The sequence below is a fragment of the Octopus bimaculoides genome, chromosome 11, assembly GCF_001194135.2.
Source record: "Octopus bimaculoides isolate UCB-OBI-ISO-001 chromosome 11, ASM119413v2, whole genome shotgun sequence".
Classification (NCBI taxonomy): Eukaryota; Metazoa; Mollusca; class Cephalopoda; order Octopoda; family Octopodidae; genus Octopus; species Octopus bimaculoides.
The window spans coordinates 42,194,827-42,207,776 of NC_068991.1; the positions used below are offsets into that span (position 1 = coordinate 42,194,827).

Here is a 12,950-nt window from a genome sequence, read left to right on the forward strand (position 1 = left end):
CATTTCCTATTTGCTTCTATCTAAAAATTAAAGGAAATTACTACTATTCCCTTCAAACTTTGCTTTTGTCACTTGGACATCAATGTTTTGAAACTCACCTATTTTCCATTCAATTCAGACAGATTCAGTACTGAGTTACTGAAGCAGAAATAACATTATAGCAAATATTCTGCTCACTATCACAGATTTACTTGTCAGTTGCTTGACCTTAACCACTTGAGCATGTTCCTTAGTGGCTAACGATATGCTTGTCTCTGATCATGAGCAGGAGCAGTGGGGGAGCATTATAGCCATGTGTTGAGAGGAATTCTTTAGGGTTTGAATAAATGTAACAAAAGCAAAGTTTGAAGGAAATATTAGCTATGTTTCATACTTTCTAGGGGTAAGCAAATAGGAAATAACAGTTGCTACCAAGGATAAAAATTGTGTTACGCAGTGCTATTCAAGACAAAAAAAAAAGCACTTTTTATGTCTCTTCCTGCACACTTGCAACCTACCCACCTACACATTACTGCCCTTTCTCTAATTCTTCCCCTGTCAACTGCATTATTGGTATTACTGCTTTATTGCTTTTCACCCCTTTCTGCAGTCAACTATTATCTACTCCCTTCTAACTCATCATTAACTACCCTTCAACCCTTGTTTGTCAGTCATTGTTTATCTATTGTATTCACCTTCTCACCCTTTCTCTATCTCTAACCATCCTTCACACACTGCTATACACTCTTGCAATCTGTACATACCCACACACTGTTCTTCAGTCCCCCACTAACTTCTAATCACCTTGTACCTTGAGAGTCCTCCCTGACTATCACTGCTATTTTGTCTCTCTAGTTCCACCCTGGCCACTCATCTACAATGTGAGTAGCCATGTAGCCCCACCCCACCTCTACAGCAAGAAACCTCTCCTCACACATTTTCTTTTGTTCATCTTGTAGCATAAAGCCACCTCCCTCTTGTCTATAGCCATACTCAGTCAAAGCAGATCTTAGTTTTATGAGCTGCATGACAACCTCACTTGTGGTGATGCTCAGGAAAAAGTGTGGCATTACAAAAAAACATCCAGTCATAGAAACCATGCCAAAACAAACACTGGAGCACAATGCAGTCTTTGGACTCAGTGGATCCTGTCAAACCATTCAACTCATACCAGCACGTAAGATGGCCATTAAAAGATAATGACTTCAGAGTTATATCTTTTTGTAACTCAGAGCACTTATTTCTTCAATTTGTAAGTGCAGAAGACAACTGCATAAAGAAGTGCCAATCTAACTGTGGAGGGAACCTGCGGAAGAGGTAGACCCAAGAAAACATGGAATGAGGTGGTGAAGTACAATCTTAGGATGTTGGATCTCACAGAACTAATGACAAGTGACCGAGACCTTTGGCAATTTGCTGTGCTTGAGAAGATACATCAAGCCAAGTGAAATTGAAGTCATGCCCAGCACTGGTGACACATTAAAAGGCACCGATTACGCTCTGTAGAGTGGATTGCATTAGGAAGGGCATCCAGCCATAGAAACCAAGCCAAAACAGATTAGAACTTGGTGCAGCTCTCTGGCTTACCAGTTCCCATCAAACTGTCTAACTCATATCATTATAGAAAACAGATGATGATGATGATGGCAATGTAACATTAAGGTTTTAAATTACTAACTTCAATAGTTCAAACCCAACTACGGACATTGTTTTTGCATTTAATCATAGCACATTACTGTTTGCTTTCACCATCATTTAATGTCAAACTTCCATGCTGGTACGAGTCAGATGGTTTGATAGGATGTGATGAGATAGAGGACTGTATCATGAACCAGTGTCATCTTTGACATGGTTTCTATAGCTGGGCACACTTTGTAATGCCAACCACTTTAGAGTGTGCTGGGTGTTTTTTGTCATGGTGCCAGTAATACTTGCCTCATATCTTGCAAATCTAAGGGCTAAAAATGGACCCTCTATCAGGGTAAACAGAAGAGAGAGAGTGGATAACCCCAGATGGAGGGATGAAAGAATGATAAGAAGGAAAGAATGGAAGAGTATAGCAGGGAAAGGGATTAGTGACAGGGTTGAGATAAAGACAGATAGAGTTGGAAAGGTGATAGGTTGGGTTGTGTAAGTGAGTGTACAGGGCTATCCAGAAATATAAAAGAATAGTGACAGGTTTGGGAAAATAGAAGGGATGGAGTTAAAAAGATGTTTGGGTCTCTCAACTTGAAAACACACCTATTCCACATCATGATTGATTGGTTTAATGTTGGAAAAGGCTCAGTGTTGTAGAATAATACAAAAATAAGCAAAATTCCAGAGCTATTTCATTCCTATTTCCAATGCAGATCAGAATGTAAATCTTACCTCAGACAGAGAGAGAGAGAGATTTTATTTTTATCTATTTACTTCTACTTTTGTGTGAAATGAAATCACAGAGTTTATTGGCATATCTGTGAAGCAGCTCAAGAAAATTTCAATCTTGCAGATACATCTGTCATTATTGCTTTAATATTTTCAATGATTGCATGAGTCAGACAGAATTTGTTGAGACAGATTTTCTATGGTCAAATATGCCTTTCCAGTCACCAATCCTTACTTGTCTCCAAGCAAGGCAATATTTCTCTACAGCCAAACATTGTTTTTATGGAAAACTGGAAATGAAGGACACCACTTGTATGATGGTGAGTCTTGTTTACAACCATCATGTGATGTTAAGACAAGAGAACACAAACACACAACAGCTTCCATTTATCAAATCCACTCACAAAGCTTTAGTCAGTAGACATATCCAGTAGACACAAATTAAATGAAAATGAATGCATAAAAAATATAGGCTATATAATTTCACTTTAAAATATTAGTGATAATAAGATATAGGGAACCTCTAAGTGATCATTCAAGCAGCTAGAAACAGAAGTCAAATCTACCTTAAATCATGTCTTAGGAAAGAATTCAACAATAATGACAAAAACTATTTACTAGTAGGTTGCCCCAACTCAGAAATAAAGAGAAATTCTAGGCAAATTGTATCTATTTTATCCATTAACATGAGCAAAGCCATAAATAAATGGGGGTTTTTTTTTGCTGTATCAGAACCAAGCAGTGTTTAAGCAAAAGTGAACTTTATTTTAGTTAAAATATGTCTGTGACATATTCTACTTCTAAAGGCAAATTCACTCCAGTTACCGTGGAGAAAAAAAAGCTGCAATGAATTTGCCTTTAGAAGCTGAAATGTCAAAAACCTATTTTAACTTAACCAAAATTTGATTATGCCTAAACACTGCTTTGTTCTGATACCAATGAATTTCTTCTGACTTGGTGGTCTTATAGCGCAAATCAGTCAATGTTGGTGAGTGTGTTTAAGTTAAAGCTATGGCTTTAAATCTGTCTAGAGTTACCTCATTTTAGTATTTCCCATTGACAACAGCTAAAAATGCAGCATCCAGAAATCCAAAGTGGGGTAGCACTGGATAGATATGGTGTTTTTACACCTTTTTACTATGAGAGAATTTTTCTTCAAAGTAACTGCAGTGAATTTGCCTTTAGAAGTTGAAATATGTCACAAACATATTTCAACTAACCAAAAGTTTGCTTATGCCTAAACACTGATGGGTTCTGATACTGCTGTAATTATTTTATGACCTGGCGGTCTAATGGCACAAATCAGTCAATGTTGCTACAGCTTTAATTAAGTATGTCCAGAGTTGCGTCTCTTCAGTACTTTCTATTGATAATGGCTAGAGTTAGAAATATGTCTGGGAATCTGACAGGGGACAGCACTGAACAAATATGGTGTTTTTACACCTTTTTACCATAAGAGAGAATTTTTTTTCTCCATAGTAACTGCAGTGAATTTGGCTTTAGAATTTGAAATATGACACAAACATATTTTAACTAACCTAAATATATTTTTGTTTCTTAATCATGTTAATTCAATAGAGTTAATGACTTATTCAGAGACACTAATGAGTATAAATAGTCAAGGAGGAAAACGCAAATATTTCATGTTTGTAATAATTGCTGTTTAATTACTTCTAATTCAAATTGCTTTCATTAACTCTAATTGGTGTTCAGATAGACGAGCCAATGTACATAAACTTTACCAGTTCACTAATCATTCCAATATGTTACTAATATTTTTTAGCAGGTTTGATAAGCAATGCTATTCTTCCTAGAATTTCATTTTCTCTTACATGTAAGCCTTTAAACTCTTGGCTAAATATAAATAATGTTCAAGTACAGAATGCAAAAATTTCACTCTTTATGATATATCTTCTATAAGGTGAGAATTATCTATAATCTTTTATTTTTTACTTGTTTCAGTCATTAGACTGCGGCCATGCTGGGGTACCACCTAAAAGAACTTTTAGACCCCAGTACTTATTTTTTTTAAACCTGGTACTTATTCTATTGATATCTTTTGCCAAACTGCTAAGTTGTAAGGATATAAATACATCAGCACTAATTGTCTAACGATAGTGGGGGACAAACAGAAACACAGACACACACACACATATATATATAATGATCGGCCATTATTATGATTGACCGTTGACTGAACACTATTCAATTTTTTTTTCTCCGTGTTTTTCTCCTTGTCTCTGTATTCTTTCTGTTGAAGAGCGTAGCTCGAAACGTCAAAGACTTTCCGTATTCCCGAGCGTCATACTAATATATACTTTTGTTATTTACACCACCTGTCCTCGTCTGTTGTTATTATTTGTATATTCTCCCATATATATATATATATATATATATATATATTATATACGATGGGCTTCTTTCAGTTTTTCCGTCTACCAAATGCACTCACAAGGTTTTGGTTGGACCAAGGCTATAGTATAAGCCACTTACCCAAGGAGTTATGTAGTGGAACTGAACCCAGAACCATGTGGTTTGGAAGCAAGCTTCTTACCACACAGCCATTTTCTTCGATTTACTATTTCTTAATTAGTTACCCATTTTAAATAAGCTTACTATACTTCCTACGTGGTTGGTTCCCTAATAGATACTGCGAACTTCTAAAACTGAAACGATAGGATTATTTTCTTTTTTTTTTTTGAAAGTGCAGAAAGTGTTACCTCCCTTGAATCATAACTATGATGTGAAACTTATAAATTGATTCTATGTATATAAGAGATAAAATAAACTAAATATATACTCTTACATTAGATTAATTTAAATCTTTGTTGTTCAGATGACTAGTTGCAGACATTACTTTGGAAATATAAAAAACATGATGATGGAATAAAATTTTCGCAGAAAAATGAATTCAGTATTTAAAATTAGGTATTTAAGCTAAAAATTGAATTTAACCATTTAATTAAAATGTTCATTATTCCTTAACCTGATTGAGAACCTCAAGGGCAGTTGTTTTGAAGATGAAGTTGGCTGTGACAAGAGTCCTGAACACCTTCACTTTAGAGAATTTCCATGGAATCTACATGAAGTGGCTGGAGTGCTACAAGTGCACTGAACTCAAGGGATCTTATTTTGAAGGAGATTAGAATTTTGTACTTCTTTGAAATTAATACATGTCTCTCCTTAGGTGTTAATTTCCATTCACTGGAAATAGCAGATGAAAATTTAACATTCCTTCCGACATTCTAGAATAGTTATTGTTATATGGACTGTCGGATTTGTTAGTTGTTCATCTGAGGTCCCGTGGTTCAATGTAGTTTGTTTGAGGTCCTTGTTTCGTTGTTGTTTTGAATGACTGTCAAAGTTAAATGTTATTGATATATATGGCGAGGACAAGATTCTTGTTTCTTAATAACAAACATTCGGTGAGTGCGTTTTGTTTATAATTAATAAATACATGTAATAACTAAGTTGTACAACCCGTTGTCTTTTCTGTGCAAGTCCCCCGAGAGGAATACAACAGTTATGTTTGAGAGACTTTGATCATAAGTCTGCTGAATCAGGGTTGAATAGGGATTGATCAATACTAGGACATTAATAAGAAAATTAAAATGATGAAATTAATTAAAATTACTTTTATTCTACCCTAGTAGTTAGCATGTTGGGCTCATGATCATAATGCTGTTGGTTCAGTTCCCGGACTAGGTAGTGCCCTTAAACAAGGAACATCATTTCATGCTGCTCCAGTCTACTCAGGTGAAAATAACATTTTTTGTGATAATGACTGGTACCACAAGAAAAGTATTAGATGCATGCTGTAAAGTGATAGGCATTAGAAAGGGTATCCTGCCATAAAAACTATGCTCAAGCAGACATTGGAGCATGACACAGTACTCCAATATAGAAGCTAGACACTAAATGATGATGATGCAAAAGATTCTGAAAACGATCTAACAGAATTCTTAGAATCAGGTGATTGTTATGACAGACGTGAATATAAAAGAGTTTCAAATAATTCACAAAATACTTACAGATGGATATGAAGGTAAAACATGCATGCTATAATGGTAGTTAGCAGTTATCCCAGGACTTAATGGACAGTGAAGGCCACTGTCCTTACAAGCATCTGCTGGAGATACAGGGAATGGTATATTAATGCCGTTTATAATTCCATACACTTTAACTGTGGCAGAGTTTATTGTAACTTCTGAAAAGAAAAAGTAAAAGAAATTTCAGATGAAATTAATCATCCCTTTACATAAAAAAATTTGAAAGCAAGTAAGTCAACTAGGTATTTATATGAAAATAGTATTTCTATTCTGATATATTTTACAGTCCATGACAGCACTGAGGATACTTTTGAATTTTTCCTCACCAACTGATCATTTCCCAGGCCCTAAACACCCCAGAAAGCAAGGGAGCTCACTACAAAGTTCATATCTTGATTAATTTTTCTTTGTAAGGGATTTTTAAGAGAAGAAAGGAAGTAATAACGACCACCTGAAGAAACACATTTTGCTCATGCATGACCAATATTTAAAGTGAATGATGAAAGTAAATGAAGAGAAAAGTCAGAGGATTGTTTATATGGATGAAAGCTACATTCACAAGAACTATTGTTGGCACGACCCAAATGATGAATAAGACCTTACAACTATTGGAGGCCACAAAAGACAATGATATTGTTTCATTGTTGCAATTATAGATGCTGATCATAGTATTCTGATAATGATGATTAAAGGATTCTGATGTTGTTGTTGGCACTCCGTCGCTTACAACGTCGAGGGTTTCCAGTTGATCCTATCAACGGAACAGCCTGCTTGTGAAATTAGTGTGCAAGTGGCTGAGCACTCCACAGACACGTGTACCCTTAACGTAGTTCTCGGGGATAATCAGCGTGACACAGTGTGACAAGGTTGACCCTTTAAATTACAGGCACAACAGAAACAGGAAGTAAGAGTGAGAGAAAGTTGTGGTGGAAGAGTACAGCAGGGTTCACCACCATCCCCTGCCGGAGCCTCGTGGAGCTTCAGGTGTTTTCGCTCATTAAACACTCACAACACCCGGTCTAGGAATCAAAACCGCGATCCTATGACCGCGAGTCTGCTGCCCTAACCACTGGGCCATTGCGCCTCCACAAAGGATTCTGATAATGATGATTAAAAATAAATCCAAATTTTCTATTCTTTTCCCTTATTTTTCTACCAAATTGTCAAAATATTGCATCAATTCATGATCATACCTTTGCCAGAATTGTGCTATTAAAACCCCTTGGTTTCAGATTGCAACATCAGAGGTTGTGTTAAAGTTTTTTTAACAAGTTTCATTAGTATCCTCAATGCTGTCACAGACTGTTAAATGTTTTATATCTTTTGTTTCAGTCATTGGATTGTTACCATGCTGGCACTGTCTTGAAAGACTTAGTTGAACAAATCACCTCCAATACTTGTATTTTTAACCCTGTAACCCTTCATTAGTCACCTCGGTTTTCCAAAAGTGGACAGTCCCCTGGGGTGTTTACACACCCCAATACAAATATGCTCATAGTGTTACAATTATGTGAAATATTGTCATACTGCTAATAAAAATAACATAGCAGGCAACCTCCATTAGAAAATACATTAAATCAAATCTTGAACTGAAGATACAATTATTCATTGAAATGAAAATATTAATAGATTTGTTGCATAAATGTATGTTGTAAAATGTAGGTGAAACACACCAATACAATAATAGAGAAAAGTTTTAATCATCAAAAACAACCACAACATATTTTCATGAATTGAAATGAAAAGCAAAATCAATGTGAACTCATTATATAGCCATTACCGTTCACTTTGATTCACCACTGGTTGAAGACAAAGCAACGTCTGCCTCCTACGACAACTGAACTACAACTGCACCACATTATATACTATATACCCTCACTGAATCAAGAGAGTAGTGGGAGGGAGCAAAAAAAAAGCAAGCTGCTGCCAACTAGGAATTATGAGCACTTAAAAAAATAGTGGGGGGGGGGGGGGGTAATAAAACACATAATAAAACACCTTATGTGACTAATACAGGGTTAATTAACATATTTCTTTCGAAATGCAATGACTTTGTTTTAATTAATTTCAAAAATGAACAATTTACCAAAATAACATTACTAAGATGGTGCTTGAAACATAAATTAACATAAAATTTTGATGGAAGATTTTAATTTACATCACATTAAAACAGAAAATTTATATCAGAACCAAAAGTGGCCTCAGGTAGGTTGGTACCAAAAGGGTTTAAAGTCTGGTACTTATTTCATTGGTCTCTTTCACTAAATCACTAAGCAAAACCAACACCACTTATCGAATGGTGGTGGTGGTGTGGTAATACAAATGTGTGCACACAAACACACACACACACACACACACAGCATGTTTCTAATTTCCATCAACTTAATTCACTCACAAGGCATTGGTTCGTCTAGGGATATAGTAGAGACACTTTCCCAAGGTGTTGCACAGTGGGACTGAACCCAAAGCTACTTGGCTGCAAAGTGAACTTAACTGTACAGCCATGCCTCTGCCTCTATTAATAGGCTGCTGTTTCATATTTTTGCTTCATGGGGTTGAGGTTATCCCAGAGGCATCATCATGCATAGAGCCAACCAGTGCTTTCTATCACTGGCAGTCCTGTGCCAGCTCCCTTGCATCCTCCAAGATGGTGTCAAGCCTCTGGAGATCTTCCCCAATCACATCCAGCCATCTAGTGCAGGATCTGCCACAAAGCTTCTTTCAGCTTGTAGCTACTGCATTGAATGAGAGTAAAACCCTGGTAGGATGATCTTGTGAGAGGCAAAGGACATGTCCATACCAGCACATGCAATGGATAAACTATCTATTAATATAGCTATGAGCAGCCTCCCACTTCATTATTATATTAATATATCAAATATTAATTTTGTAATTAGGAAGACCTGGGCTGAGGTGGTGAGGCAAGACCTTCGAACATTGGGCCTCACCAAGGCGATGACTATTCACCGAGACCTTTGGAAATGTGCTGTGCGTGAGAAGACCGGGCAAGCCAAGTGAGATCGTTGCCAGTGCCCCTGGACTGGCTCTTGTGCGGGTGGCACATAAGATGCACCATTTTGAGCGTGGCCGTTGCCAGTACTGCCTGACTGGCCTTCGTAGGATTTTCGAGCGAGATCGTTGCCAGTGCCCCTGGACAGGCTCTTGTGCGGGTGGCACATAAAAGACACCATTTTGAGCATGGCCGTTGCCAGTACCGCCTGACTGGCCTTCGTACGGGTGACACATAAAAGCACCCACTACACTCTCTGAGTGGTTGGCGTTAGGAAAGGCATCCAGCTGTAGAAACTCTGCCAAATTAGATTGGAGCCATCCAGTTTCACCAGTCCTCAGTCAAATCGTCCAACCCATGCTGGCATGGAAAGCGGACGTTAAACGATGATGATGATGATGATGATGAAGTTTTAATTACATTGATAACTAATTTTAAAAGGTAATGATATGGCAAAAATATAACAGAAGTGAACCAGTTCAAATGTCAAAAACTCCACTACTGAGTTCAAAAAGACAGCTTTGAATTTCCTTCCACAGGGATCAATAGTAGTTATTATATTTATGCACAAACATGAGGTAAAGACCTCTTTGGTCATGAATGACCACTTTGAGGTAGGGTGCAATTTTGGCAAGGATCATTTACTAATCAAGCCATTAAAAAAGTTTTTTTAATTTTTTCAGGCATGGTCTGTTTTGCTTATCACCATATACGTCACTAGACAGAATGGGTGTTCTTACTTGACCTCACAAAATGCATGCACTGACCCCTCATTCCTCACTGACTGGTTTACTTTGTCTGAATTCATGAATGTGCACTTTTATGTGCTTTTGTGTGCCATGCAGTTATTTTGGTCCATTTTTCTAACAATATAATCGTCTTTCTATAAAGATTTGCATAATAAAAGGAATGTTATTGAACCAGTATTGCTAGAACTAGTAGATGGTTGAAGACTATAAACACCCTTCCATAAGCACCCAGTTATAAGAGAAGTCTGGTTTGTAGAAGCAAAGTATGTAGTCAATTGTATAAAATAAGCGATCATCTTGAGAGGAATGTGGATAAGTAGCAACAAATGAAATGGAATGGAAAATTGAAACTTCATGGTGAGAAATGAATGAGGTGAAACAGTCATAGAAACAGAATTCAATTAGGGAACAACTGAAGAGTAGAGGTCATGAAAGCAGATCTGCTTTCATAGCCTCACTGACACAAATATTACTTGAGAAATATTTGGGTCAATGATTTAAGCCTGCCCTGACAACCATTGAACTTGATCAATGATGTAGAAATATTTTTCAGTAAAAGGAATGAAACCACCATACTTTGTTTGTCTGGTAACTGATAAACAAAACGTCTCCTCTCTCTCTTCCTGGGTTTGAATCCAACACACTTTTCAGAAATCAGTGTGAATTATTACACAAATGTAAGTCAATTTTACCATATATGAGGCAAAATGACTTTGCTTGATGGGGTTGAGGTTATTCCAAGTTAGAGGTCTCAGAGGCATCATCATGCATAGAGTCAACCAGGCCCACCGGTGCTCTCCATCGTTGGCGGTCCCGTGCCAGCCCCTTTGCATCCTGGAAAGTCATGATTTTCATGATGTCTTAGAAAATCTTGGTGTGATCGTAAAGTTTTGCATGCATATCGTTTTTGTACTGGAAAACTTTTCTACAATAAACTTTATATGAAAATATACATGTCTTCTTTGAAATTGTATGAACAAGTTAGATTACTGGTGCCAACCTATATAACGAAGCTAATTACAAAGTTACATTGTAATATCCATTGTAGCCTTCCAATCTCATAATTGTGAGCATACAATACATGCATTAAATCTTGTCATTTTCTTCCTTCACTAATTCTTCAAGTTCTTGAAAAAATTAGTGATGATGAAACCAAGACTTGTGAGACCTGGAGTGATGCCTGCAATCTCTATAATCGGATACTCAGCTAGGATTTCTTGAACTTGCTGGGATTTTTGAACAAGACTCTCTCTTGCATTAACTGAGTGCAAAAGAGACTCCAAGATCCAAGTATGAACTTCTACAATACTGCTGCTGATATCAAAGCTCTTTGAATTTATTTTAAAAATGAAGGAGAATCTTTGATCTGTGAGTCCCTTGAAGACAGCTTTGCTCTGTGCAAGGAAAGGAATGTTGATTTTCAGAGAAAGTAAAGAAGGCATCAATCCACTGGTGAAAATATCAGGGACTCTAAATTAACCACAAGGAAAGAGTTGGAAAGAATAATGAAGGATGCTCTTAATCGTCTTCAAACTAAAATGGAAGAGTGGTTCACTCACCTTAACGAAACTGACTATGTTTGGTTTTCTTCTTGGTGTCCATAGCTTGCGCTACGCAACTGTTTCTGACAACTCTATCCTTAAGGAGAAGTGCAACTATCTTGCTGGTGTATACAGTTCTGCTATTAATGGAGAGTACCTTTTTGAAGAAATATTGGACTGTAGAGCATTGCGGGCCACTCAGACAACCAAAATGATTACAAGGCCAGAAAGCTTCCTTAAATTCATTGTTCAAATCGGAGATGAATGCATTTTTCCAAATTTGCAAGTCAGCATACAAATCATGCTGACAATTTCTGCTTCAATCGCTAGCTGCGAGAGATCTTTCGGCAAGTTGAAATTAATACTTTCGTACACGAGAACATCTATGAGCCAACAACAACTCAATGATCTCACCCTTCTCAGTGTGGAAAGTGATGAATTTGAGAGAATGGATTTTAAATTATCGAACAGTTTGCTTCCTTGAGATAAGATTGTCATCTTTTGTCAGTTTTTAATTAAATCTTTTCTTGCAATTTTTTAAAACCATTTATTCATTTTCTCTAAGTGAGTTTCCACTTTTTGATTGGGGTGGGGAACACAATTTTGATGCTTGCCCTGGGCACCATTTATCCTAGCTACGCCCGTATATATATATATATATATATACGTATATATATATACATGGGTGACCAAGTTAGTAGTGGGGGTGGGTGCGCTGAAAGTGTAACTGCTAGAATAAGAATAGCCTGGGCCAAGTTTAGAGAGCTCTTACCTCTGCTGGCGACAAAGGGACTCTCACTCAGAGTAAAAGGCAGACTGTATGACGCATGTGTACGAACAGCCATGCTACATGGCAGTGAAACATGGGCTGTGACTGCTGAGGATATGCGTAAGCTCGCAAGGAAAGAAGCCAGTATGATTATATAGTAAAAAACGAATTTTGTTATTTTCAAATTAGAGTGCAGAAAACAACTTCTGCCACAATGCAGAAAACAACTTCTGCCACATTCCATGGAGAAAAACTAGACGTAGTTGATAGCTTCCGCTATCTAGGTGACCAAGTTAGTAGTGGGGGAGAGTGTGCTGAAAGTATAGCTGTTAGAATAAGAATAGTCTGGGCAAAGTTCAGAGAGCTCTTACCTCTGCTAGTGATAAAGGGCCTCTCAGAGTAAAAGGCAGACTGTATGATGCATGTATACGAACAACCATGCTGCATGGCAGTGAAACATGGGCCGTGACTGCTGAGGACATGCGT

General features: G+C 37.2%; 1 protein-coding gene across 1 annotated transcript in view; it reads right to left on the reverse strand.

Annotated features, from left to right (window-relative positions):
- Window positions 1–12,950, reverse strand: part of LOC106871301 (NPC intracellular cholesterol transporter 2) — a 19,932-nt gene that overhangs the window by 2,821 nt on the left and 4,161 nt on the right. The window contains exon 3 of the mRNA XM_052971756.1: window positions 6,378–6,553. Within this exon, the coding sequence (XP_052827716.1) occupies window positions 6,378–6,553 (176 nt within the window). The remainder of the gene's footprint in view (window positions 1–6,377; window positions 6,554–12,950) is intronic.